Source organism: Nelusetta ayraudi, unplaced genomic scaffold (assembly GCF_046127955.1).
Source record: "Nelusetta ayraudi isolate G7.1 ecotype Tasmania unplaced genomic scaffold, CSIRO-AGI_Nayr_v1 ptg000048l, whole genome shotgun sequence".
NCBI lineage: Eukaryota > Metazoa > Chordata > Actinopteri > Tetraodontiformes > Monacanthidae > Nelusetta > Nelusetta ayraudi.
The window spans coordinates 16,360,585-16,386,159 of NW_027466098.1; the positions used below are offsets into that span (position 1 = coordinate 16,360,585).

The 25,575-nt window shown below is 49.2% G+C and overlaps 1 protein-coding gene across 1 annotated transcript; it reads left to right on the plus strand.

The window, feature by feature from the left end:
- The first annotated feature begins 312 nt into the window (after nt 1–312).
- yap1 (Yes1 associated transcriptional regulator) lies at nt 313–24,939 on the plus strand. Its single transcript, XM_076036721.1, has 8 exons — nt 313–1,159; nt 2,475–2,710; nt 12,137–12,330; nt 12,836–12,949; nt 19,540–19,697; nt 21,862–21,989; nt 23,065–23,177; nt 24,105–24,939. The coding sequence occupies exons 1-8, from the start codon at nt 959–961 to the stop codon at nt 24,338–24,340; spliced, it is 1,380 nt and encodes a 459-aa protein (XP_075892836.1). The 5' UTR covers nt 313–958; the 3' UTR covers nt 24,341–24,939.
- Nucleotides 24,940–25,575: the final 636 nt, after the last annotated feature.

Below are 25,575 nucleotides of genomic sequence, written 5' to 3' on the forward strand. Positions count from 1 at the left end.
CTAACCATTACTAACAAATAAACAACAAAACATTCCCGTGCCATTGTGCCAGACAGTGCAGGAATCCTGCGCACTTTAGGACAGGAAGTGATGGAATGTGAACAACTGGAATCGACAATTTCCATATAACTGAAGGTTAAAAACGTTCAAATCAACTCATAAAAGTGAGGAATAAGTTCAAGTGAAGTGTCCCGATCCTCTTGTGGGAGCCCTGCGCCACGCAGACTGTACCTTTAAAACACCCTCGTCCCAATTAGAGCCAAGCTCCGCCCCTGGAGCAGACGTCCCATGAGTCATAAAGTTTGATGTCCTGCCCGAAGTTTAGGCTCGTCTGGGGCAAAACTTTTTTTTTCAACCAAGTGCGCTGCGGAGATTTGTTCCTTTCGAACTATGACTTTTTCCTCCGAAGAGGAAGATTTCTTCTGAACTCTACCTCGGCAGGAAGTGCAGAAGAGTTCGGACTTTGTCGGGGGTTTTTTGTTTTGTGAGTTTTTTTTCCCCCGACTTTTTTTTTTCGGTTGCGTCTGCGGTTTTTTTTTCCTCCCTTTGGAAAAAGAAAAAAAAAAAAAAAAAGTTGGGACAGGGGACGACAACACTGCGCTTAGATTCCCGTGTGTGAGCTCGATCGTTGGTTAAAAACTCACAACTATGCCAACGGGAGTAAGCAGGAAAACGCTGTCTTTAACGGCCGCTTTCGACAGCTAACACTTTTGTTTTTTGTGGAGAAAGCAACTTTGGTCGGTTGTTCGACTCGAGAATGACTCGGGAAACCTTCATCTGACTGTCGAGATTTCCTGCTTCGCGTTCGGCGTGAAGGGAAACAACAACAAAAAACAAACTTTGGGATTGTTTTGAACTTTTTTTTTTTTTTTTTTTTTGCAGGAGGGGGGGGGCGACTTTCGAACTTTATTATTTTTTTCTCCCCTCCACCCCTCTCAAAGTTTTGTTTTTCGGGACAATGGATCCAAGCCAGCACAACCCTCCGGCCGGACACCAGATTGTCCACGTACGGGGCGACTCCGAGACCGACCTGGAGGCGCTTTTCAACGCCGTCATGAACCCCAAGAACACCATGGTGCCCCCGTCGGTGCCCATGAGGATGAGGAAGCTCCCAGACTCCTTCTTCAAACCCCCAGAACCAAAGTCCCATTCCAGACAAGTAAGCCCGCCCTGTCTCCGCTCTGCCCCCTTCCCAGAAATCACGCTGGAAGCAGGGCCCGTCCTGTGTGTGTGGGGGGCCCAGGTCCGTCCTGTGTGGGGGGGCCCAGGCCCCGCAGTAGTGCGTGACTGGTACAGGCGATTTACACCCAGTCCACCTCCTACACTCACATGAAGATAATCTTAAATGTAGAATGCAGAAGATTTTTTTTCTCTCTCCTCCCTCCCCCAACAACTGTGTTTACCTACAAAACGAGATGTTCATTTCTTTTCCGCCCCAGCAGAATGTTTTGCAGAAACATAAACATCCTGGCTGGGGATTGGGGGGGGGGCTTTAAGGGCGTTTAGCTATGCTTGCAAGCAAACCAGATATGCATAAGATCGGGCTGTGACTATAGATTTGCATGAACCAGTGCAAGTGAAAGTCAGCGTTTGATTACTGCCGTTTCTTAAAAAGAAACCCACTCTTGTTTCTGTGGAAATGTCAGGCGTGTCATGTGAGACTGAACCGGAGCGATTTTCTAACACACTTGGTTGTTTTTGATTGTTATTCGGCTGTAATTTTAACAAAAGTGAGAGGCCAAAAAAAAAAAGAAAGAAAGAAAAGAAACGAAATAACACCACCCGATTGTTCAATTCATCCTATTTACCTCCCTCCCCCCACCGCCCTGCACAACTGTTGCTTGTGATCTCCGGGGAGTTTTGCCTTCGGTGCGCATGCGCGTCTCTCGTGCGGAGCAGGCCGCCTCCACCCACCCTCCCTCCACACAGCAGTCCCACTGTAGGCCCCGGACCTCAGCTTCATGCATATACAACTGCACGACCCAGACAGACATATGTGTGATTCGACTGTTATCAACAGTGTCGTTGGGATTACTCCATTAAAGTAATCTGACCACTGATGACTGATTACTCCTTCAATAGTAATTATAATTGTAATAATTCATTACTTATTACGATCATGATCAATCTGCGACGTTGTTTTCGGTTGTTTTTCTAAATGTCAGACATTCAATCGTTACTTGATAGTAATAATGATATAATTACCAGTTTTGCCCCAGTAATCCTGTTACATTACTCCGTTACACAAAAAGTAGTTTAATTACAGTAGTGGATTACTTAGTAATAGATTACTTGTCAACACTGGTCATCAATCCTTTATAATGTTGTCAGGTCTTCTTCAAACTGCCATACAATGCGATGCAATAGTTTCTACGAAATAAAAAGTATATTTAAAGGATCGTTTTCATTCATTTTTCATTTATCTTTGGCTCCTTTTCGCTGGATATCAATGTTTTTTTTTTTTTATCGTTCAGGCCAGCACCGATGCCGGCAGCGGCGGCGCTCTCACGCCTCACCACGTCCGTGCGCACTCCTCCCCAGCCTCCCTACAGCTGGGGCCCGTTTCTGGAGGCTCCCTGTCAGGCATGGGGCCTCCGGGCGCCTCCCCTCAGCACATGCGTCAGTCGTCTTACGAGATTCCCGACGACGTGCCCCTGCCACCTGGCTGGGAGATGGCGAAGACCAGCTCCGGCCAGAGATACTTCCTCAAGTAAGTGCACCTGCGACAAGTGTCGGCGCCCCTGTTCAACTTGAATGCTCTTTGCATTTAGACAGATGTGTGAAGGAGAACTTGTCATCGTTTCGAAAGGATATTTAGTAGTTTGATTGACGTGTTGTGATTTTTGCTAGTTGTTCTCCGAGCGGACGTCAATGAACTTTTTGTTGTGCAACTCCCGGTGCGCTGCGTGTCTCCGGGTTGGCTGTCACAGGAGTGCTCGTGAGACCACGCAGGTCTGTGCAGTGTACACTATTTCTGACAATCGCGACGGTTTCCAGACCGGCACGGTGCACAACAGTGTGGCCAGTATTCAAAAGGAGACAATTGCAACGGCCAAATTGTAGCTTATTAAATTTGGTTGCAAATAAGAGAGGTCATTTGTGGGGCTGCTGCTGCTGCTGCTGCTGCTGCATGCTGGGCTCCTTCTCTTGGTCTCAGGTTTCGGTAGAAACAATGAAGTATCGTTGCCACATGCAGGACATGCAGCTCTCATAACACTCCTCTGCAGCCCCAGAAAATCTCCTCCACGTTCATTTAAATAGCAGGTGTTTTAAGCCTTTTAGTTAAGAAGTATTTTTCCCACCTTTTCAGGCCTTTCTTATTCACCTTCCTCTGTGCTTCCATTTTCCTGCCTTTTCACGCTGAAGTTCTGCACAGCTCTGCTGAGCGACTTTCTGGTTGTGTTTGTAAAGGCGGCGACCCGGTCAGCAGCTCGTGCTGACCCGTCCTCCTCGCCAAACGCAAAAAAAAACAAACCGTCGGCACTTGAGGCAAATATCGCCCTCTGACGCAGGGTCTGAACAAACATGACGGCTTCAAATTCGGTCGGATCGGGAAAGGGCCCTCGGCACCAGATGTTTAAGGTCTCACATCTGGAGAACATCTGGCCCGGCTTGAGTACTCCCTTCTAAAATTGTACAAAAGGACGGAGGGTGAGGGGTGGGAGGAAGCGTAGGAGAGGGAGAGAGAGAGAGGACTGTTGTCTCACGCCGCCTCTCCCAGGATCACTGCAGTTGTTGGGAAACGGACTGAGCTAATGCCCCTGCAGACAATGAAGCAATTTTGTAAATGTAGTTGCAGCGTTCTTCCCCCCCAAAGTAGAGTTGAAACTTGTTTAACGCTTTTAGCACACGCCGTTGTTATCCAATAGAGTAAGCAAGTCGGTGATTTGTCTTTTTGATTGTTATTAAAACAGCACCTCTTCTTGTTATATAACAATTATGTAATTGCTCAAATTTGACTCCTTTTTTTTTCAGCTGTTCTTATATGAAGGCCAACAATCAGATGAGCGTAACTGCAGCACAGAGCTGAGAGCTCCAAACAACATAAGCCAAAGAACTGAGTTGTGACTGTTCGATATTTTTGAGCTCATTTTATTTTTAGGGAGTCGCGTGCATAGACTCACGGTATATCATTACAGATGCACGGCTTTACAATCCTGGTAAATGTGTAATTAAACATAGCGCACACTTTTTCCACAAAACAAAACAAAAATGCTCAGCTAGACATCCTGAAAGTTAAACTCGGGCCTATTTTTTTGCATGCTACATTCATAAAACGTTAAACAAAACAACAGTGGAAAATCACAGCAAGCTAATGGCTATTTGCACGTCTGAATCTGTCCAAATCTGGACCATCTCACTCTCCACTTTGGAGAAAAGCAGTTCAGAAGCTTTAAAAAACAAAACGAAAATAAATAAATACAAAAAAGAAAAATGGTGGTGGTGGTGGTGGTGGGAGGGTGGGGGGGTCGAAGGCGAATTGCTTCCAGCCGACAAACGGCCCGGTTCAGCCGGTGCAAGTGTGCGACACACTGTTTGTGTTCCAGTAATGAAAACTCCAGGAGACGTCTTCCACGTACGGCACATCAAAGTGAAGACATTCGATCCAGAATACAGCCGGCCTCGGCAGAGCTGCTGGAAAAGACACTCCCCTATTTATAAACAGGGGGCTGTCTGACCGAGACGGCTCGCAGAAAGAGTGAAGCCGAGCGAGAGAGAGAGAGATAGAAAGAGCGAGTGTGTGTGTATGTGTGTGTGGGCGGACGGGTGGGGGTTGGAGAAGTCCGTCACCAGTTAGCAGAGCACAGCAGAGAGCAGGGGGCTCACGTTACACTCAGGTGACCGCCGTTGTCCTTAAAGATGTTCCAACTGGGACGCAAAAGGTTTTTTTGGGTTGTCCATTTTTTTTTTTTTTTTTTTTCCAAATCCCTGATTTTGCGTCTCCGTCACCTCTTGTTGGTTACCGGCACAACTGTGATCATCATACAGTCGGGAACCATCAGCCTCCATGAATCACTGCAGTTGCACGGATGCCAAGCGGTCTCAATCCTTTTAAAAAGCCCGGCTCCGTTTTGCTATGAATGGAGATGTGGCGCTGTGACGGTGCCTCTTTTGTGTCAATGGAGTTAAATGGCAGCCATGTGGAGTTGACTAGAAGAGGGGCCAAGAGAAACTCCGGCCCTCCTTTTGTCCAGCAGTGAAACAGTGATCTTTATTCAGAGCCGGGGCCTGTCGAGGCTCATGTGAGGCTTCCTAAAATAGACAAATGGTCGACATGAAGTTTGAAGATTGGCAGCAGAGGAGAACTGAGGCTTTCTTGCGCATTGCACCTTGTTTGTCTGTTCTGAAATGAGATTGTAGATTTCAAGTATGGACACGAGTCGTGAATAATGTTGAAATATTACAAAAAGTATTAAATACTATATAAGTCAATAACAGTTAATTTCCAGAAAGTATTTTTTTTTAAATGATATGGCGATTAAAAGTGAAAGAACTTCATTCTTTGTCTTTAAATTTCTGAAGAAAATAGATTTTTCTGCTGCGTTGTGTTTCTGTTTCAAAAATGCAAACTAAATTAAGAAGATCTTTTTAAGAGCTTGTCAAAAATATTTTGGCCAAACTTTTTCTAAGACAACAAACTTTTTTTGTTTTGTTTTTGTTGTCGCATAAAAAGAGCTTCAACAAAAAAAAAAGTGAAGTGAGGAGAATGTCAACAAAGTCTGTTGACCTTTCCTCCTTCTTCTTCCACCAGTTTGCCGTGGCCTTTGATTTATGGCAGCGGGGGCGTGGAGGTTGGGTCACCTTGCTTAGTGCCGGCGAGCTGGGTGGGGGTGGGGACGGACCACTCTTCAGGGCTGGGTCATAAACTAATGAAGGTTTCTAATTTAGACACACCGGTGAACCAGGAGGGGTAATCACTGTTTCCGGGCGCTTATTAAATGCAGCTTTGAATGAGCTTTTAGTCCGTGGGAAATCGGCCCGAAGCAGACAAAGAGCTTTGGGGGAGTCGCCATTGTCTGGCCCCAGGGGCAGGTAGAGCCAAGCGTTGATGGGCAACCTTTGTGGATCCTCAATTGGATTTTAAACTGTTTTGATGAGCCTGGATTCTCACCAGCAGAATGGCTGACTCACGCCCTTTGTAATTAACAGCAAAAGTAAATTATTAATCCACTCTTTGTGCAACACGAGGAGGTTATGTTAGTTTTCACCTTTTGGGGCCGAACGCTCGATTGGCTATTGAGGTAAACAGGGTGATGGCCGGCGGAGGGATTCCTGAACATCTGTCGCGCAAAATGAAAAGACAAACAGAAGCTTTAAAGCAGGAAGCATTTAGCCGCACACTTTATCCATGCCGGGATTACTTGCGGTCAATATCTGTAGGGCTAATCAAAATGTGGATGATCTGGGTAATTCCGGTTGGTGGTTGTACCTCTAATTTAATTTAATCAGTTTATCAAAGATTAGACCATGGTTGGACCATGTTTATAAAAATCCCCGACATCAACAAGGAAAAATCTATTAAAGCCATCATGTGTTTGCCTCATGGTTCTGCCGCGCAGAATTGTGTCACTTTTCCCAGCCTGCTTTTAGATCAGCAACACATGCTGTTTTTTAGATAAATCAATAAGTAAATGAAATTGTCTTGCTCTATTTTGCTGTATCCTCTTCTGGGCATCACATTTAATGCTCCAGTCCTTTTCTGTCTACGCGCTTTCCAGGCTTTTTTGCTCCGTCTAAAGGGCATGAATCCGGACTCCAACCGAATTGAGGCCACCCGTTCACGCACAAATGGTGCCGCCAAAGCCTGGGCCGTAAGCTCGCATGGAGCCCTCATTTGGAGCAACTTTGTGTTTGACAAACTTTTGGTTTATTGACCACACACAGACAAGGCCCTTCCTGTTCCACCGGGGTCTGTCAGCTCGGTACACAAATGGGACTGTGAGAAAGTCAGTCCAGTGTTTACCAAAGTCTTGATGTAACACCTCTGTCCCAGACATCAATGCCTCCACTGTCGCAGAGGGCCATCTTTACAGAGATGTCATTTCTGGAGTGGTGGACCCTCTCAGGTGGACTTCCTAAACGTTGGCGGTCACGTAGCAGAATTTAAATATTCAATGCAACCCCTGTGTGATGTTTTTATGCCTTTTACCTTGGAAAGTTTAGGTTCATTGACTTGAAAACGGGGAGGATGGCAACTCTACCATGGACGGCCTGGTATAGAACTACCACCCTCCGGCCAGAATACCCCTTCCTTTATGGTAACGTTTCTCACACCAGCCAACATCAACACCTCTTGACTGGCCATAAGAAGCTAGCCCGCTAGCTCACTGGCTTATGTGTTTTTGTAATGGTAGAGGTGCCAAAGAGACAAAATAAGACCTAGTTGGATATGTGTAATATGTAATCTAATTATTTTGACTCTGTTGTTTTAACGTAAAAAAAAAAGTATAATGTCCTCCAACCATTGCTCCTTTAAATCAATTGGTTTTTGCAAAAGAAAATAATGAGTGTTGATAAAGAAGAGTGAGGCGTGCTGATAGCAGTCAACCTGGACCACACTCAGCCCTGATAAATTGCGGTTTAGTTCGTTGAGGTGTGATAATTCAAACTGTCCTTCAAAGGGAAACTTAAAGCCACAATGGGGTCACAAAGGTCAGCCCAGTTAATCTCTCTTGATGATGTCCTGCTGATAGAGGGCCAGCCAGGCATCCCCCAGACAGCCAGAGCGGAGGTGATCATCCTCAGAGACCTCGTTACATCTGGCCTCCCTCCGTCCGCTCTCCAGTCGCTGCGTCAACCGCCTCCCAAGTATACACTCCCAGGGTGGGGCCGCTGCGGCCTGCTGAGCCCATTTTTAGCATTTGACAACGCGGCTGCGGGCCGCATTTTGTGATTGGTGGATTCCCAAAGCTTCACTCCCTTTTGGCACCAGTGGGACGCGGCTATGGAGCAACTGGTTTTGAGAATTCAGCAAGAAAGAAGTATTTGGAAATTCAGACCAAAGGTCATTCAGTCGTTCATTCACAGTGCTAATTTATTGTTGTACGGGAATTTTTTTTCGGACTCGAAAGAGACAACAAGTGAAACAGTCAGATTTCTTCAGAAGCATCTGTTTGACAATGGTGATATTCTGCAGTATGTTGTCAGATTTTGTTTATTTTAAAACTACCTGTAGAAAAGTTGTGTTTTCCACTGGGACGCTTTTCGAGCAGGTAGCAGCTTCCACGTGATTTGAGTCCCAACAGTTAAATGGTAAATCATCTAAGCAATGTCAAGTTTAACCCCAGTGTGAAAAGCTGCTCTGCGCCAAGACACTTAATAAATAATGCCGGACCCAATAAACGCCACCTTGATAATTGGGCCATGAGTCAAGGAGATGTCAAGTGGCCGGCTGATTCAAGAGTGCTTCTCTGGGGGTCTTTAGTAGCGCGGCCGAGCACGATGACGCCCGGAGCAGCAGCAGCAGCAGCAGCGGCGGCAGCAAGCAGGTAGAAACTGGCAGCCCTGTTGGAAACACCACGTCCCATCAGGGCCTTTCCATCTATTGGCTGGTTCTGTAGGAGGGAACTTGGAACTTTTGAGGATCAGTTATGGTTTGCATTCTGGCAACTTTATTGGCTGTCCCAGAAAATTTTCATTCTAGCACAGCAGAATTGTTTTTTTTTTTGTTTGTTTGTAATTTAATAAAACAAACAAAAAAACAAAACAACTGTTATCCTCCTGAAAACGAACCTTTTGTTCACAGACTCCTTTGTTTTAAATGAAGCTTTGTTGGACCTTCTTGATGTTTTGAAGAGGTCAGGAAAGAAGTCAAATGATCACCTTGTAGTCAGCAACCAGTCAGGCATAAATTCCCTTTGTGACATCACAAAGGCTGGATTTCCAGAATGAAATTCCAGATATGGATGTTCTGATGTTCCTGAGGACGCTTCAAATCTCTCAGGTTTGTTTTTGCTCTGTCGTTCAGATCTGGGCCACCTCTAGAAATTAGGACGGTGCTCAGGTTTTAACGGAAGGACTCGCTGTCACAGTCACCCCTCTTTTTCAAACGTCCACGCGGTAAAAACTTAATAAGCATCATCACCACTCCCAAAGGCCGTGCGAGTGTTTATTTTGGAGTCTCGTTGTGATATTTTGACCGACCAACAAGTGGCTGCCCTTCTGGCCAATTGCAGCCCTGCCCAAGGGATGGGAGGCAGGGCAGGGAGGGGTGGGGGAGGGTGCGGCGCCTGTCTCGCTGAGCTCGCCGCGGCGTCAGAGACGTGTAAAGACAACACCGAGCAGTTGCGAGCGCCGAGGTTTGCGGATCATCAGCAATTCCTGGCGGCAACTGGTGGCCTCCAGCTGCCCCGACAGTTGCCATGACGTTGTTATTGTTTCACGTTTGGCCAACAGGAAGCGGCGCGCCGCTCCCGGGGGCCAGGTTAAGCGAGCGGCCCAATGGATTATCTCTCAGTTTTAAAACTTTGTTGATGAGTTACTGCCTCTCGGTAACTCATTGACTCCACTCCCTGGTTCCGTCACACGGGAACTCTTTCAATGCAGCGCCGTGCAGACTTTGAAGCGTTTCCGCGCTGTGGATTGTTTTTTATCGCTTGATAATAATCTCCTCTGTTTTTGTTGTTTTGTTTGTTTTTTTTTCCGCGCTAAACCTTTTGTTTACGTGTGCCTCGGATGATTGGAGCCACAGAGGGTCGCCTCCCAGTCTGGGTTTTTTTTATTTGATAGAAAATCCAATATTTGTGTTGGTTCCCACAACATCTGCTCTCGGATGGGCACAAATTGGAAAGGGCATTAATAGCCCAGAGGCTTTGAAGGGTTTCAGGGAATCTGGGTTTCCGCTGGTGGCGGTTTCCACTTGCAGCCCTGCTCGGCGCTGCCGTACCCGGATGTGCAGGCCTCTCATTTTCGATAAGCCCTTCCTTCCCCCTTATCCCAGTCTCCTCCTCCTCCTCCTCCTGCTCTCCCTTCCCTCTGTAATAACTGTCATAGTTTCCAGAGTGGGAAGACGGCAGCGAGGGGCGGGAGCAGGGGTTGGGGGAAGTGGTGGTGGTGGTGGTGGGGGGGGGGGGGGGGCTCGCAGCCTGTAACGGGACCACGACGACTCGCGCAGCCAATGGAATTCAGCGGGAGAGAGATTGATTCTGTAGATGTTGTTTCCCCTCTTTCACTCTCTCTCTCTCTTCCCCCTCTCGCCCCACTCCCTGTGACCCCCTCTTTCTCAAGCCACCCCCCCAATCTGAGCAGCTCTCAGCTATTTTGCTTGGTTTGTGGTGTTTGCCTGTGTGTGTGTGTGTGTGTGTGTGTGTGTGAGGGCTGGGGGAGGGTTTGGTTCGGGGATTTGGCAGCTCCTTTGATCAGTAAAGCATAAACAAGAGGGGGCTTCAAAATGGGCTGCATTGTGTGTGTGTGTGTGTGTGTGTGTGTGTGTGTGTGTGTGTGTGTGTGTGTGTGTGTGGCGGGCGGGGTGGGGGGGTGTAGGAGGAGGAGTGCTGAGTCAGGCCCTCTCCCTCTCTGTCCTGGGACAGAGAGCAGACAGGCAGGCTGGGATAACCGCAGCAGGCCAAGAGAAACTCTCTCTCTCTCTCTCACTCTCTCCCTCTCTCTCTCTCCCTCTCTCTCCCTCTCTCTCTCTTTCTCAGTCTCTCTTTCGGCCCAGCTGTTCCCAAATCTGGCCTCCGGTGTCGAGTTTACATCGGGTGTAAGGAATCACGCATCCAGAGCGGCGTTATTAAAGCGACAGGACGGATTTGTTTTTTTTTTTTTGTTATTGTTATAATCGTAGAATAAAATTCCAAAGTGGCCAAAGTTGATATTGCCTCGACACGCAGAGTCATAAACAAGCTGCAGAGTTGAGGGAGGTCTTTTAGACGGGATGTTTTGAAAAACACAAAAACAAAAAAAAAAAGGAGGAAAAAAAAAGCGAGGGGGGCGGCACAAGTGAATAGCGGGGTTTTAGGTCGTAGCTCAGTCTGTGCCTTTGTCAAGCAGGTGAAGGCTTTGTAAATGTGGCGCCAGATTGTTAAAGCCCCTGACACTCCACAGTGTCCGAGCCACTTCCAGGAAAAAGGACCCCCTGCGTTGAGCCCTGGGACTGACCCTCCCTGAATAGAGAGGGTCCCGCTCAGGAGAGGAGGGCTTCCTGTATTAGCTTTCCATCTTAATCAAGCAACAAGTACCAACAAAGCACTAATTATCAATGCCTTCACACAACGCAGCACAATGAGCCCCCACCCCGAGCCCTCCCACCCCCTCCTGCCTGCCCGTCCCCGCCGCAGACAAGCCATAAAATAGATGGAGCAACATTGTTTGACATCACAATGGTTGTTTTGAAACCAATCGCGGCCCCTCGCGCACACTTTCTCGTAGGAGTGACGGTGGGCCCGGTTATGACGGACGGCAGATGTTTGGTTTCTCTTCTCTCGTGAAAAAGGTCCCAGATTCTGGCCGCTTTGTCTGCGGCGCACAGTTAATTGCACCCGCAGCAAAAACTCAGTTTCTCCAGAAAAGTGCAGCGTTTTTACAGCCTCCTGCAAAAAATGCTGCGTTTTAGTTTCCCAGAACAGACAAAAAAAAATAAAAAAAATAGGTGGAACAAACACACGGTGGGGGTTGTGGTGCCCCTTGTGAGATCACTGAGGGCTGATTTTCAGAACTGTGTATTTTAACGCAAACTTTCTGAAGAGTAGAGCAAGTGAAAATAAGTAGTAGGATGGGCCTGTTTGATTTCTAAGGTTACTGCAGAGAATGGGAACTTTAGGTTTCAGTTTTGACTCAGTGCCTACAAGTGAACTGCACAGAGGGTTGGGAGGGGAAGAAAAAAGAGTCAGTTCAACTCCGACTTAGAGCAAAATCCTTCCTTAATTACATCTTGGCTCCAGAGGGTGTTCGGCTTCCTGTTAACAGCCGCTGTTTACAGAAAACAAGGAGACGGATTCAGGGGTTTCATCACAGGATGAATCTCGGTGAAGCTGCACTGAGTCACCGGTTCCTGTATGTGACCCGGCGATTGTCTTTAGCTCGGCCGCTGGCCCTGCCGCCGTGTTCGCCGCCTGCTCGGAAAGTGACGAGCGCCTCGGATCCTCTGCTCTGCTCTGGATTTGACTCGACGCCTTTTGTCTCGTCTCCTCTGCAGCCACATCGATCAAACCACCACTTGGCAGGATCCTCGCAAGGCCCTGCTCCAGATGAACCAGGCGGCCCCGACCAGTTCTGTGCCAGTCCAGCAGCAGCAGCAGCAGCAGCAGCAGCAGCAGCAACAACAACAACAGCAGCAACAGCAGCAGCAGCAGCAGCAGCAGCAACAGAACCTCATGAACCCAGCCAGTGGTGTGTATATTCCGGCTTCGGGGTTATTTCTGGTCGTATTCTTGAAACAGAGCTGAGCAGAGTAGAACGGAGCGGCCTAGTCTAGTTCCTACATGTTGCCAAGACTTTGTATACCTCAGCTCAGGCCATGCAGTTGGAATTTGCCCTAGGTGAGGTAAGACTGGGGTAGAACGTGACAGGTCCTGTCTGACATGTTTGGGAGCTCCGTGTGACTCACACAATACAGAGTTCACAGTTGAAGGTCTTTTCTTTTTGTCTTTGTCTTAATCAATTGGCTCCTGTTTCATCCATGTATTAAAAAAAACCTTCACTCAGTATTGCATTCTAATTAATAGAAAGCATTCATAGTTGAGTATCGATTCCTTTTCCACCCGCAGTGCATTCTGGGAATTTCTTAGATTCATTTTTAGGCGGGAAGTGTTGTGCAATTGAAAGTTGCGCCTGTGATGCGCCCTCTCAATCTTTTTTTTTTTTTTTTTTTTCCCGCCGCCATGTCACCCATCAGGTCCTCTTCCCGACGGCTGGGAACAAGCGTTTACCTCAGAGGGAGAAATTTACTACATCAACCACAAGAACAAGACCACATCATGGCTGGACCCGCGACTGGACCCGCGCTTCGGTGAGTTTTTCGTGCCTCCAAACTCAGACTTTGCTACGAGTGAAAGTACCCACTTGTGCTTAAAGGGAAGAAGAAGGAAAAAAAAAACGTGTTGTCTGTTTTGTTTTGTTTTGTTTTGTTTTGTTTTTTCCCTCGTTGAAGGCCCTCGCTAATCCATGTAAGATGTTTCCCAGCCGCGGTCACCATCAGTCCCGCTGCGGCTGATTGGTCGCTCGTCTCGGATGGTCGAGAAACAGATCCCTGCGCGCCGCCTCACCTTTTGTCCGCCATTTTAGTGTCAAAGCAACAGCTGAGTTGGCCATTAATCCCCCCGAGGGGCCGGGCTAAAGTTTGACACTTTGCTCTCGGCACGGCCGGCTGCTGCTGCTGCTGCTGCTGCTGCTGCTGCTGCTGCTGCTGCTGCTGGTGAATTAGTGGCCGAGGCTCCAGGACGTGTTGCTCACATTTCTCTCTTTCTGGCCACCGGAATGATTTAATCCCACCACCGCTGTCACAGAGAGGGGTGGTAGGGTGGCAGGGGGGGAGGGAAGGGGCTTCCAGAAGTGAAGGTTCCTGTTTATGTCACTCTGACTCACCCGCACTTCAGGCTCCGTCCCCAGGGAGGCTCGGGACCAGCGTGCAGCCTGTTATCCTGTTTGCTGTCGGAGCAGAGAGAACTTTTCTCTCTTTCTCTCTCTCTCTCCGTGAGTGTGTGTTTGTGCGTGCGTGCTGTGTGTTTCTCACTCTTGAGGGCAGGCTGGAAAGTTTTTAAAAGCCGGGCCGGGGCGGAGGGGGCCGGTGGGGTCGGGGGAGGGGGAGCGGAGCAGCTGGGCAGAGACGGCGGCTCCGATCGGTAAAACCGCTTTGAAGATTTTCTAAGTCTTGAGCACACAAGGATGCCGGCCGGGCCCCCCGAGACTGACGAAAGAGGTGGTGGTGGTGGTGGTGGTGGTGGGGGGGGGGCGTTAACTCATGACGTGCCGTTGCGCAGAACGTCGGGAACCCAACTCTTCTTATTTTCTTTGGGCATTTATTTCCACTCGGAAGAGAATCGGCGCTCTTCCTCTGCGGGCCTCCAATCACGAGCCGCTTTGATAATGAAGGCTAATTCCAGCTCTGACAAGAAAAGCAGCAGCAGCAGCAGCAGCAGCAGCAGAGCGCCTTTAAGTGAAGGTTTGTTGCAGGCTGGCTCCACCACCCCACCACCACCCTCCTCCCTCTCTCTCCCTCCCTTCCTCCCTCCCTGCGTGAGGCCCAGCGCAGGCACAGCCCCATTCTGCTGCAGCTCCAGACAGACTTGAATCTCTGCCAGGCCTCTTTATTCTGTGGTCCAACTCTTAATCTGTTCCAGACCTTTTTAGTCAAAGAAATCCAATGTGAGAGAGCGAGGGCGAGCAAGAGAAGGGGTGGAGAGGGGAGGGGCGGGGGTGTGGGGGGCAGGCAGGCAGGACGAAAAGGGAAGAAAGTCGGGGGATGAAACTGGAGGAACAGAGGGGGAGGCAGCGACAGGAGAGAGCAGACATCCTCTTTAAGGATGCTCTGTCACACAGTTCAAAAGTCCGTGTGTGTGTGTGTTTTCTGTCTGCACCAATAAAGCTCTCGGCTCCGGCGAAGGAAATCAAATCCTGGCAGGACAGACAGAGATAGAGAGAGAGAGTCGTCCGTCCTCCGAGTGTGTAACTCCTCGCCCAGCTCGTCGCTCGCCGCTGCGTTATCGGTCATGTGATGTTTTTCTGCCTCCGCCGTCGAGAGAGAAAGTTGGCATCTGAGCAAATTATGCTGCAGCAGCGACATGAAGGCTGAACTCACCTGTTGATTTGTCTCCAGTTCAGAAATAAACTGACCTTTTTGGTTTCCACCCAGTCTGTAGCATCTGCTGGCCCGGGGGATTAGCCAAAGACTTTCTTTTTTTTTTCCAGGCTTCCCAAAAACGGTGCTTACGCAAAGTTTTAGGAATTCGATTTGTAATTTGCGATACGCCTGCGATCTATAAATCTCAACAAAAAAAAAAAAAATCCGAGTGGCAGCCGCCTTCTGTTCTCTTTCACTTGATGCCAGCTGAAATCAGAAGAAACGAAGGAAATCAAACTTTCTGGACGACCTCGGTGGCAGCAGCGGCGATTTGGACCAAGACCAAAGTCCAGAACAGATCCAGTGTAACAGATCAGAAAAGTCAGTTTCCGCTTGGAAACTAGTGTCTCTTTATTTAAATGGATAATTAATCCTATCACGTTGCTCCGTGGAGCTCATGGGAAGATCCGTACCGTCACGGCCGCACGAGTGCAAGCAGAAGCCGTCCGTCCATAACCAGGAGGAAAATCGGCGGCCTCGTGTCCGGACTTAACATAGAAATGACTCAGAAATCACAGATCAAAGATGATTTCTTTGTTTTTTTATAGACGGCTGAATGTTTCGCCTCTGAGATCACCCTGAACAGAAGCGTTCCAGCGTCTTCCCATGTTGCTATTTCCGTGATCGCGTCAATAAAAACGTGATTCCCTCGCATCGAAACTGGCCGTGATGTGAGTCCGCGAACGGATGAGTAACGCAAAAAAAATGACAAGTTGCTAAATCAGTCAAGGCGGCCGGCTGAGATCTTCCCGCCGCTGGCAGCCCCAGGTGATGTGGCGGCGCTGCAGCAGCCCGTCAGTCTGCCTGCCGCTCTGATCCTCTGATAAGGACCTGTGTTGTCGGCTCGTTGTGTTGCGGAGGTGCGTGAAGAAGACAAAAGGCCGAGCGCATTAACTCCAACCCTTATCAGCCGCTGGCCCCGCCCGCTGCACCGCCCGCATGTGCCTCTCTCGCTGCTTCTCACCCACCACCACCACCACCACCACCACCACCCTCCCTCACCCACCCAGCCTCTTCCTGCTGCTATCAGTCTGGCCATGAGCTGAACTCGTCCTTCGCTCCTCGTCTCACAAACCAATGTAATCCGCCGCCTCGGCGCGTTCCAAGGATCGCACTCGGAGCCGCTTGGTCTCCAAGGGGAGTCCTTGACGAGGGCACCCTCCCTTTTGTTTTAATGGTTACACAGCGGCGGGACTTCTAACAAAGTAGCATTTTTCGATTTGAGCAGTCAGAAGTGATGCACTTTGAAGTACGATAAGATTGTTGCTCATGCGAACCGCGAGCATTTTCAACTCACGCGTAAGTAGCTGCGTTTCCGTCGCCTCTAGAATAGCACAAGATTGCACGAGAATTACGGCTTATGCGCTTCGCACCATTCAATGAAAACACCTGCAAATCGCAATTGTACTCTGTCGAAATCTTAGAAATATCGCTTTTATTTTGCGAAAAACTGTCGTGGAGACGCAGCTACAGATTGAGAGCGAAACAGAGACTCGCACAGCGGCAGCGACGAGTCGGAGGTTTCCCGCTGGTTGTGTCGGGCGGCGGCGACCTCCAGGTTATTTGCCCCCAACCGGGCAGTTTAATGAACGAAGGCCGGTTTGCTCGTGTCCCCCGAACGCTGTCGGAGTCACTGCAGGACGCTGCATTGCGAAGTCGGGGGGTGCAGCAGAGAAACGGCGCTAGCATCGGGGGGGTGGGGGGCGGGGTGATGTCGCCTAGATGAAGTTTGATGAAAAGTGAAAAGTTAATTAACCCGGAGTTGTCGGTTCTTCAGTAGTGAAGGTCGAGCCTCCTCCCCTGTCTGTGGCTGCTTTCCCAATAATTCTCCTTTCAAAGTGGGTTTTTATCCAGAAGCAGTGATGGAGAGGCTGGCATTTGGAAAACCAGCATCTAGTTGGCAGAATAGCTTTTCAGACCTGCCTGCATTGTTTTTCTGATGTTCGAAGCAGCATCTCTACAGTGTACATGTCAAGCAGTGAGGAGACGCAACAATGAAAAAGGCTATAATGCAGCCATGGGACAACTTCATGAGTAATAAGTACTTAATGCCACTTTTCTAACTTTTCCTCCACTTTTCCACTTATACTCCTTCGACACACTCAGTTTGCTTACACTTACACTCATGTTTTGCAAAACCTTTACACTTAAGTTGGCTTTGCATTTCGTTGGAAGCGTCCCGGAGTAACTTTCCGCTGGGGCCGCAGCTACCGACTGCGAGGAGAAAGATATTTCATAAAAGCTTCTATTTCTGTCCCACAGTTGCAGCTGGATGTCCAGATTAGATTTCACACTCTTTTTCTCCCCCCGCTATCTATCGCCTGCGACGGGGACAATGTCACAGTCATCGGCCAGACTTAAAGAGTATGAAAACCTCGCCAGACCTTTGACACGACGACGCGCCTATGTTGCATATGTGTTGCATGAGAGCCGACTCCCCTCCGCACCCACGCCCCCACCCCCTCTCCGAGCTCACGTACCAGGCTTGCGGGTGGGGTAGGGTGGGGATGGGGGGTGTTCAGCTAAACTACAGCTGCCGACAGCTCCCATGTGCGGCCCGGGTTTGCCTGCACGGAACAGCTGATAGCGGTCCGGCCGGTGGAGAGACCCGGCCCACAAAAGGCTCCAGTATCTGGCCGTAAGATAAGAGGCAGTGGGAGAGTCGGGGAGAGGGCTCGCTCTCCCAGGGGGAGGGGGTTTGGGGGGGGGGAGGAGAGAGAGAGAGAGAGAGAGAGAGAGAGAGATATTTGCTGGGGTGGGGTTGTAGCTGGAGAGGCAGTGAGAGAGAGGGAGGGGGGAGGGGTAGACGTGAAGGCAGGGAGGGTGGGGGAGTCGGGGGGGCAGCGGAGCTTCCCATGGAGAGCCCCCGAGCAGCGCTTCATTCAGCTCCTGAGATAGTGTAAACAGACAGTGATTGAATGGTGACGAGAAAGGTGCCGGGAGGGGTGGGAGTTGCTGGTACTGGGGGGGACTGGGGGGACTGGGGGGGTGTTGCATGAAAATTACCCCCCAAACCCACCCTCGGCCCCTACCCTGCCCCTCCCCTCCCCGCCCCACCCCACCCCACCCACCGTCAAAGGTTTTGTTTTGGTTGGTGCTCGGGGCGCATAAGCAAACAGCTCTCCCCATTGGTTCTGCCACAGCTCCCCGCCCCCCCCCCAGTCCTCCCCCCTCTCCCCATCTCTCTCTCTCTCTCTCTCTCTTTTGGCTACAACTGATTTAAAAAAAACACACACAAAACGTGTGACCCACTTTGCATGAGTCGCCGGCGCTCTGTGTTGTTTTTTCTTCTTCTGAGAACTACAAACACCAGGGCCGCAGAATAACAAAGGTCTCATTGGTGGGGGTGGGGTCAGGGGGGGGGGGGGGACTCCAATACACGATACTGTTGACACGCACATCGCTGGCCAGTGGCGTGTGTGCTGTGGCGGGGGGGGACCAACTGCAGCGCTGCACTCTTGCGTGTTTGCGTGCAGTTTTTGCATGCAAACGGGCACTTTGTCCTATTTGTGTAGAATTTGCTAAATGAAAATACAAAAAGTACATCAACGAAAATACAATTGAACTTGAAGGTTTTTGCAGAGAATATGTCGAATTTATCGCAATTCACTCTGGAAGTTATCAATTGCGGTGAGGTCGGCCCTCCAGCTCACAGAAAGAAAGAAACTTGCATGGAACCCCAAACAGGAAGCAGCGCGGCATCCAGGTCCCATCATGTGCAGATTTCACAAGAAAACAAAGTGAAGGACAGTAACAAACCTTTGCAAAGAAATTCAAAAAAAGAAAGTTTTTCTTTATTTCGTATTCCAACGTTGCGCCCGTGTCAGCGTTGAGTCGGCAGGCAACAGGAAGTCGCTCCTGAGGGACGATCTGTGATTTGTCTGAAGGGGAAACTCGGCGCACACAATGGACGGATCAGTCATAACTGATGCAACGCGCCCGCCACACACACACACACACACACACACACACACGCACGCACAGGCGACAAAGCCTCAGTCATAGCCAGGGAGTGAGTGGGAGGAGATCTTACAGGTCTTACAGGAATTGTGGCTGTCGCGGCTGGAAGACTCGTTTCAGCTGCTGACCTCATCCAACGCAACCTGCTGCCGCGCTCCGCTCGACCCGTCCGTCTTGTTGCGCCACGTTCGAACGCAGCCATGCGTTGAAGGATCTCTCACGCGTGTGTGTGTGTGTGTGTGTGTGTGTAGAGAGTTATCTGTGTTTGCAAACTTCCGACTGAGCTGTACACACCTTTCACAGGGCGGGTGGATTTCATAAGTCACAGTGATTGAGTCGAAGCTGTCAAACACACCAGCCGGAGGATGTTAAAGCTCTTTTACTTCTCCCGCACTGTCAGGGTTCCGAGCTTTCATCGACGTTAGGACATCAACATTTGTCAGTATCATGATTTAATATGCTTTGCAAACAAAGATTTTACAAAAAAAGAGTTCAAGTGAAACTTGAACATTTTTGGAACAGTGGAACTCTGAAGCTGATCAAGCAAGTGACCGCTGGTCTGCTTCATTGCAATCTGCAGTTTTGTTCCTTGTTTATTTTTCGTCCTCATCATCACATCTGCTCCAAGCGAGCGCAGCGAGTAAGGCAGGCGTGTTTGACTGGTGAAAGTATTTCCTCCCTACCTGCCACTAACTGCCGCTTCACTGCATCTTCAAAAAAAAAAAAATGCACCTTTTGTCTCGTCTCCGCACTGGCAGAGGTATTAAATGGTGTCGACCTTCTCCTTCCTCCTCTGGCAGCCATGAACCAGCAGAGGATGACCCAGAGCGCCCCGGTCAAGCAAGGCCCCAGCAGCCACAGCGGCGTCCTGGGAGGCAACAACCAGCTGAGACTGCAGCAGATGGAGAAGGAGCGTCTGAGGCTCAAGCAGCAGGAGCTGCTCCGACAGAGGCCGCAGGTCAGACATCTCAAGGTTTCACTGATCGAAAAAAAAAAAAAAAAAATCCCGAAGCACGATGGTTTAGCATTGTGAGTCATCGTTCAGGGGCCTCTTTGATGGGGCCTTTTTTTTTTACTGGCACACCGCCGCTGCCGCCACCGCTGCAATTTAGACATCGTGAGTCACGCGCGGCAAACTTTATCACTTCCGAACGCTGACACGTCACGCAGGGCGGCGCCGCCCGGTCCAAGAGTTTACTCAGGGCTGCGTCATAACACCACAGGCTGAACCAGGCTTTATGATTATGGATGAGGGTGCCGGTGGGGACTTTGTTTACCCTGTCATTCACACGGCTTGTTTAAAGTTCTCAGCGGAGGAAGTGGCCTCAGTGTGTACATCCAGCTGGATGAAATTAAAAAAAAGAAAAAAAAAAAGGGAGGGGGGGAGGGGGGGGCAAGAAAATTGGCTTTCAGGGCTTTTTTTTTTTTTTTTTTTTTTCGCTGGTGCTTTTCTGCCCGAGTAACCTGCTTTTTAACCTCCCCGAGGAGTCATGTGACGGAGCAATCTGCTTCCATAATGGGACCAAGGATTACGGGAGCAGGGGGAGGAGAATAAAACGTGGCTGCTACAGATTTGTGCAGGAGAAGGAAGCTTTGTTTGCAGCTGTCAAACTTTATTTAGCGTAAAAAGGTTGGGGTTTTCTTTCAGAGTAAACAGCGGCTAAACTGCTGTTTCCTTTTTGCAACTTAAAAGAAGCCCACAATGAAAGCTCCCTTATCATTCAGAATCCTTCAAAAAAGCCCCAATTTAGCATTTTTGCCCAATTTTTTTCCTCTGGAAAGGCTGTAAACAAAGGGCTAAATATAATGTTCGCCTGCTGATCTGTAGATGTCCTTTTTTTTTTTTTTCTTTAACTCTAACAGACTGTGCACACCTGACAGAGCCACGCACGAGATTCCAGTAAAATAAAATAAAAAAACCCCTCTGGATTCCTGTAGCTTTCCCAGATACAGTGTGTTTGTCATAAGGAGGTCAAACTATGTTTGCAAATATAGCCGCGTGTGATGATAGTGGGAGACTGTGCAATCAGGTCGGCCATGTGCTTATGCAGAGGGTTCAACTTTGGGGCAGCGCTCGTCACATCCAAAATGCTTCCACATGGCCAGAGTAAGGAAGTAGTGGAGGTGTGTGTGTGTGTGTGTGTGTGTGTGTGTGACTTGTTGGGGACTGTGGAGTGCTGAAACTGCCGAGTGAAGCAGAAGGAGAGCCAATAAAGGTTGTTTACAGTACACAGCCCACATAACCGCTCTTAATCAGAACCAGATTTTAACATGTAGCACTGGAGATGCTGGGTTGAAAGTTTTCACTTTATGGAAATGCCTTCGGGCCGCGATGCCAGAACCTTTGAGACAAGGAGAGGCGAGGAACTACAACAACAACAACAGAACACGTTACAAACTTTATTTGTACTTTTTTTGTGTGTGTTTTGGAGAACATTGAGTCCGTTCTTCCCGACCGCGAGGCACTTAAAGCTTTGAGCGATAGCGGCTTCGTATTGAATGGCGTCACAACAACAACAACAAAAAGAAAAAGAAGGAGTCACATCCACTTTGGATTGCGGCCAGAGGGGAGCTACCAAACAGCGACGCTGCTCAGGTCATCCCAACTTCCTGTTTAGGGACTCCAAGGGAAGGAAGTTAGGAAGGGGAGCAAAAAACAACAAAAAAAAAACAACAAAAAAGAGGTGACGAAGAAAGAATGAAAAAAAGAATATCGCAGTGAAGTCATTTCCGTCCCCTTATCTGAAACAGCATGTGTAGAAAACAATTGTCAGCAGCTGTGGTGGAGGGGGAGGAGGTGGAGGAGGAGGTGGAGGGGGCGGAGGTGGAGGAGGAGGAGGTGGTGGTGGTGGTGGTGGTCGGCCCTGAGTGTAAGACGACACCGCGTCCAGACGCCATGATGGCAGCCGTGTGTGTGTGTGTGTGTGTGTGTGTGTGTGTGTGTGTGTGTGTGTGTGTGTGTGTCCACCAGTTTGTGTGTGTGTGGTGTGTGAAGCTGCAACCCAGCAGCAGTGACACGTTCTACCGAAGCGATGAAGTTATTATTAGCTTCCAAGGCTACAGGGTGGGCGGGGTCGATTGTCTTCCTCATGTGTTCTTTCCCCCCCCCCAATCACCATCAGGAGCTGGCTCTGAGGAACCAGCTGCCCCCCAGTATGGATCAAGATGGCAGCACCAACCCCGTGTCCTCCCCCATGGCCCAGGACGCCCGGACCATGACCGCCAACAGCTCCGACCCATTCCTCAACAGGTTGGTCTCCAGACGCGCAGGTGGCGCCCTCTGTGGAGCACGCTAGACCTGCAAGGCTCGGTTGATCTTTTGACCTGCGGGTTCACAAGTTTTAAAAAAACAAAAAAAAACAAAAGGGCAATTTTTTTCCACCTCCTCCTTTGCGTTAAACCCTCCCCACATGGCGGTGACTCATGTCCTCGGTCCTGCCGGGTCTCTTTCCGCTGCTCAATAACGACCTCTGGCGTGCGAGCGTTGCAGCCTGTCGCTAGCCGGTTAGCTTTAAAACCAAAACAGCTTCAGCGAGGCAGCTTTTGCACTTTGGGAGTCACTAATTCTTAAAACAGAAGAATATAATACTTATTCCCCCCCCCCCAAAAAATAAAATCATCATCCGTGATGGTTCTTTCTATCCGTGGCATTCCAGGGCGGAAAGAAAACATTGTTAGCGGCTCGCGGCTCCGGCTCCTCTGCGAGCGGATGAAGCGAGGAAAAGGGCTGAATAGCAAACAGGCCATGAGAACATGTGGTCTAGTCAGTAGACAGGCCGACCTAATCTCTCCCCTCCTCCCCCACGCCGACTCCCCCCGGCTCCCACAATGGCCTCATTCATCCTGCCTCTGCCTACATGTTTTCCTCTGCTAATTAGTATAGGCTTGTCAAATGTCCCCTCTCTTGCCTCTTTGTCTCTCAGATGCCCCCATTCATGGGTTGCTCTTTTTTTTTGTGCCCATAACCCTCTCGGATGGGGTGAGAAACGGCCACGTTTGGCCGTGGATTTATAATTATGGCCAAAGGTAGACGTAGTCGCCGTGGATGTGCGGTGGTAGGAGGGTGGGGGGGGACCAGGAGGGCCGAGCCGAGCCGTCGCTTGGTACAAACAGAAAGCCTGTTTCTCTGCGCTGGCCCCGGCTCTTAATTAGATTCACACAGTACAGTTTCAAAGTGCGTTTTGTGGGGGGGCGGGGGGGGGCAGCGGGGTTAGCCCAACGCGCTTCCTGTTTCCCCACGCTTCAGCGGAAGTCGTGACTTTTTTGCTTGTGCGAGAGTACGCCGAGAGTTTGAACCCCGGATCTTCTTTTGGTGTCTCTCCCAGCGGGACCTACCACTCCAGGGATGAGAGCACAGACAGCGGCCTGAGTATGAGCAGCTACAGCGTCCCCCGCACTCCAGATGATTTCCTCAACAGCGTCGACGAAATGGACACAGGTGAGAGTGATGGAGTGTGCTCCAGCCCCACAGACACGGCTTCTACTACAAAAACCTTTCAATTGCGCCCGTTTACAAGTCCATGGTGACTATTGTAGAGTTTCGAAGAGGGTACAGGATTCCACCCAGTGTTGGTACAATGGAAGCCAACGATAGCAATGAGATGTTGGAAATAGCGTCAAAACAAAAAACATAAAATATCTATGTGCAGCTTGTTGGGCGTTTTGAAGTCCAAATAGTCTCAAAATGGCCCTGATAAGGACCTGTTTTCAACCAAAGTATCTACTGCAGTCTGGCTAGACAAGAGTGTCAACAGGAATACCTGATAGTATACTCCTAGTAGCATACTTCTGGAAGTATACTTCTGCTACTGTAGCACACTCCCAGTAGCATACTCCTGTTAGCATTCTGCTGCGCACATAAGATGGTAGCATACTCCTGGTAGCGTACTCCTAGTAGCATACTCCTGTTAGCATTCTCCTGTTAGCATAAGATGGTAGTATACTCCTGGTAGTATACTTCTGTTAGCATTCTCCTGTTAGCATAAGATGGTAGTATACTCCTGGTAGTATACTTCTGTTAACATTCTCCTGTTAGCATAAGCAGGTAGTATACTCCTGGTAGCGTACTATAGTCTTGGTAGCATTCTCCTAGTAGCATACTTCTGTTAGCACTCTCCTCTTCTGTTTCTATTACAAGTTGAACTTGGTCGTGCACCTTTAGATTTTCAATTCTGGACGTAACACCTAATTCATGTAACTCAACTTTTGAACCCTTTGCCAAGCCATTGTCTGTCCTCACAGAACAAGTGTTGCAGGAACGTAACCCAGGGATGTTTTGTTTTGCTCAGCTTAGCTCAGCTTGATCTGCCCTTTTTCAAAGTTTTTTTTCACCGCTCTTCCTCTCCCTTCACCCCCTCTTGATCAGGTGACCCTCTCCAGTCCTCCATGGTGACACAGCCCAGCCGTTTCCCCGACTACCTGGACACCATCCCGGGGACGGACGTGGACCTGGGCACCCTGGAGGGCGAGAGCATGGTGGTGGAGAGCGAGGAGTTGATGCCCAGCCTGCAGGAGGCGCTGAGCTCCGACATCCTCAATGACATGGAGTCGGTGCTGGCAGCTACCAAGATCGACAAGGAGAGCTTCCTCACATGGTTATAGAGGACGACGCTCCTGCTCCTCCTCCTCCTCCTCCTCCACCTCCTCCTGCTCCTGCTCCTGCTCCGTCGGCCTGAACACACTCCCGAACTGCCGCCTGCTCCAGCAGTCTGTGAAGGATTCATAGATGCTTTTTTTTTAACGAGACATTTCAGCGAGCGTCTCTGGACTCCATGTCTCCGCTTGTGGCACGCAAGGCCAGACCTCCTCCGAGGCAACGGCGACGCCGCGCTGCTCCGCTCCTCTTTCTCCCTTCTTTTTTTTCCTCGTCTTTGTTTCTCACTGCTGTGTTTTGTCTTTATTTTGTCTGCGTCTTCAAGGCTGGCCCATGAACAGACAATTTACGCAAAGGGTCCCTGAATTTTTTTTACTTTTTTTTTGACAGCTCTGTCAGTGAACCTGGGAGAGGGGGGGGCGTCTTTTAACCTTGAGCAAAGGCGGCGCTGCTTTCCTCCCTCTCTGCTCTTCCCTCGAACCGCTCGGCCGGGTCGCATCTTCTCTCCTGCCTCCGTCGCTCGCCCCTGCGCGAAGCCGCTCCTGTCCCTGCGACTGCTGCCTTTAGCTTTCAGTAGCTTTACATCCGGCCCCTTGCAAGCTTTTTTTTTTATATATATATACTTTTCTTCTGTTCTCGTTTATTGTTTTTGTTTGATTCCAACGAGCCTGAGAAACCAAAAATGATGTATTGGAAGCGTAAAGAACAAATACTGATTTGGAGTAAAGGTAATCGCGAGGCCCAGTTTTGAGACGTCTTGCTTGGCTGGGTGGGGTGGGTGGGGTCGGTCGAGGGGTTGGATTTCTGGGGACTGACTACGTTGCTGCTTGGCTGTGCCAGCAAGTCTAAGTTAAACCTTTTTTTTTTTTTGATAGATCAAGTGCCTTCTGTTGTATTTTTATTTCTTTTTTTTTTTTTCGAGACGCGAGCAACGCGAACAAACACTACGTTTCTAGTATTGTGGCAATAAGCATGCGGCTGCGTTTTTACCGCGTAGCAGCCAGGCCTCTCCTCTATAACCATGCGCAATAATCACATTTTATCGTTTTTGTTTTATGAACACATTATAAGGGGGATTTAGGGATTTTTTTTTTTTCAAAAAAAAACAAACAAACAAACAAACAAACAAACAAACAAACCCTTAGCTTCTTCGTATCTCAGTCTTATCCATGTAATTCATGATTCATTATTTTTTTTGTTTGTCTTTTTTAGTATTTTAGGCATCTATCTACTATATGTAAGA

Coding starts and splice junctions, on each gene's coding strand:
- yap1 (XM_076036721.1), top strand. CDS start 959: ATGGATCCAAGCCAGCACAACCCTCCGGCCGGACACCAGATTGTCCAC. Junction 2,711..12,136: donor GGCCAGAGATACTTCCTCAA/GTAAGTGCACCT, acceptor TCTCCTCTGCAG/CCACATCGATCAAACCACCA. Junction 23,178..24,104: donor CGTCGACGAAATGGACACAG/GTGAGAGTGATG, acceptor CCTCTTGATCAG/GTGACCCTCTCCAGTCCTCC.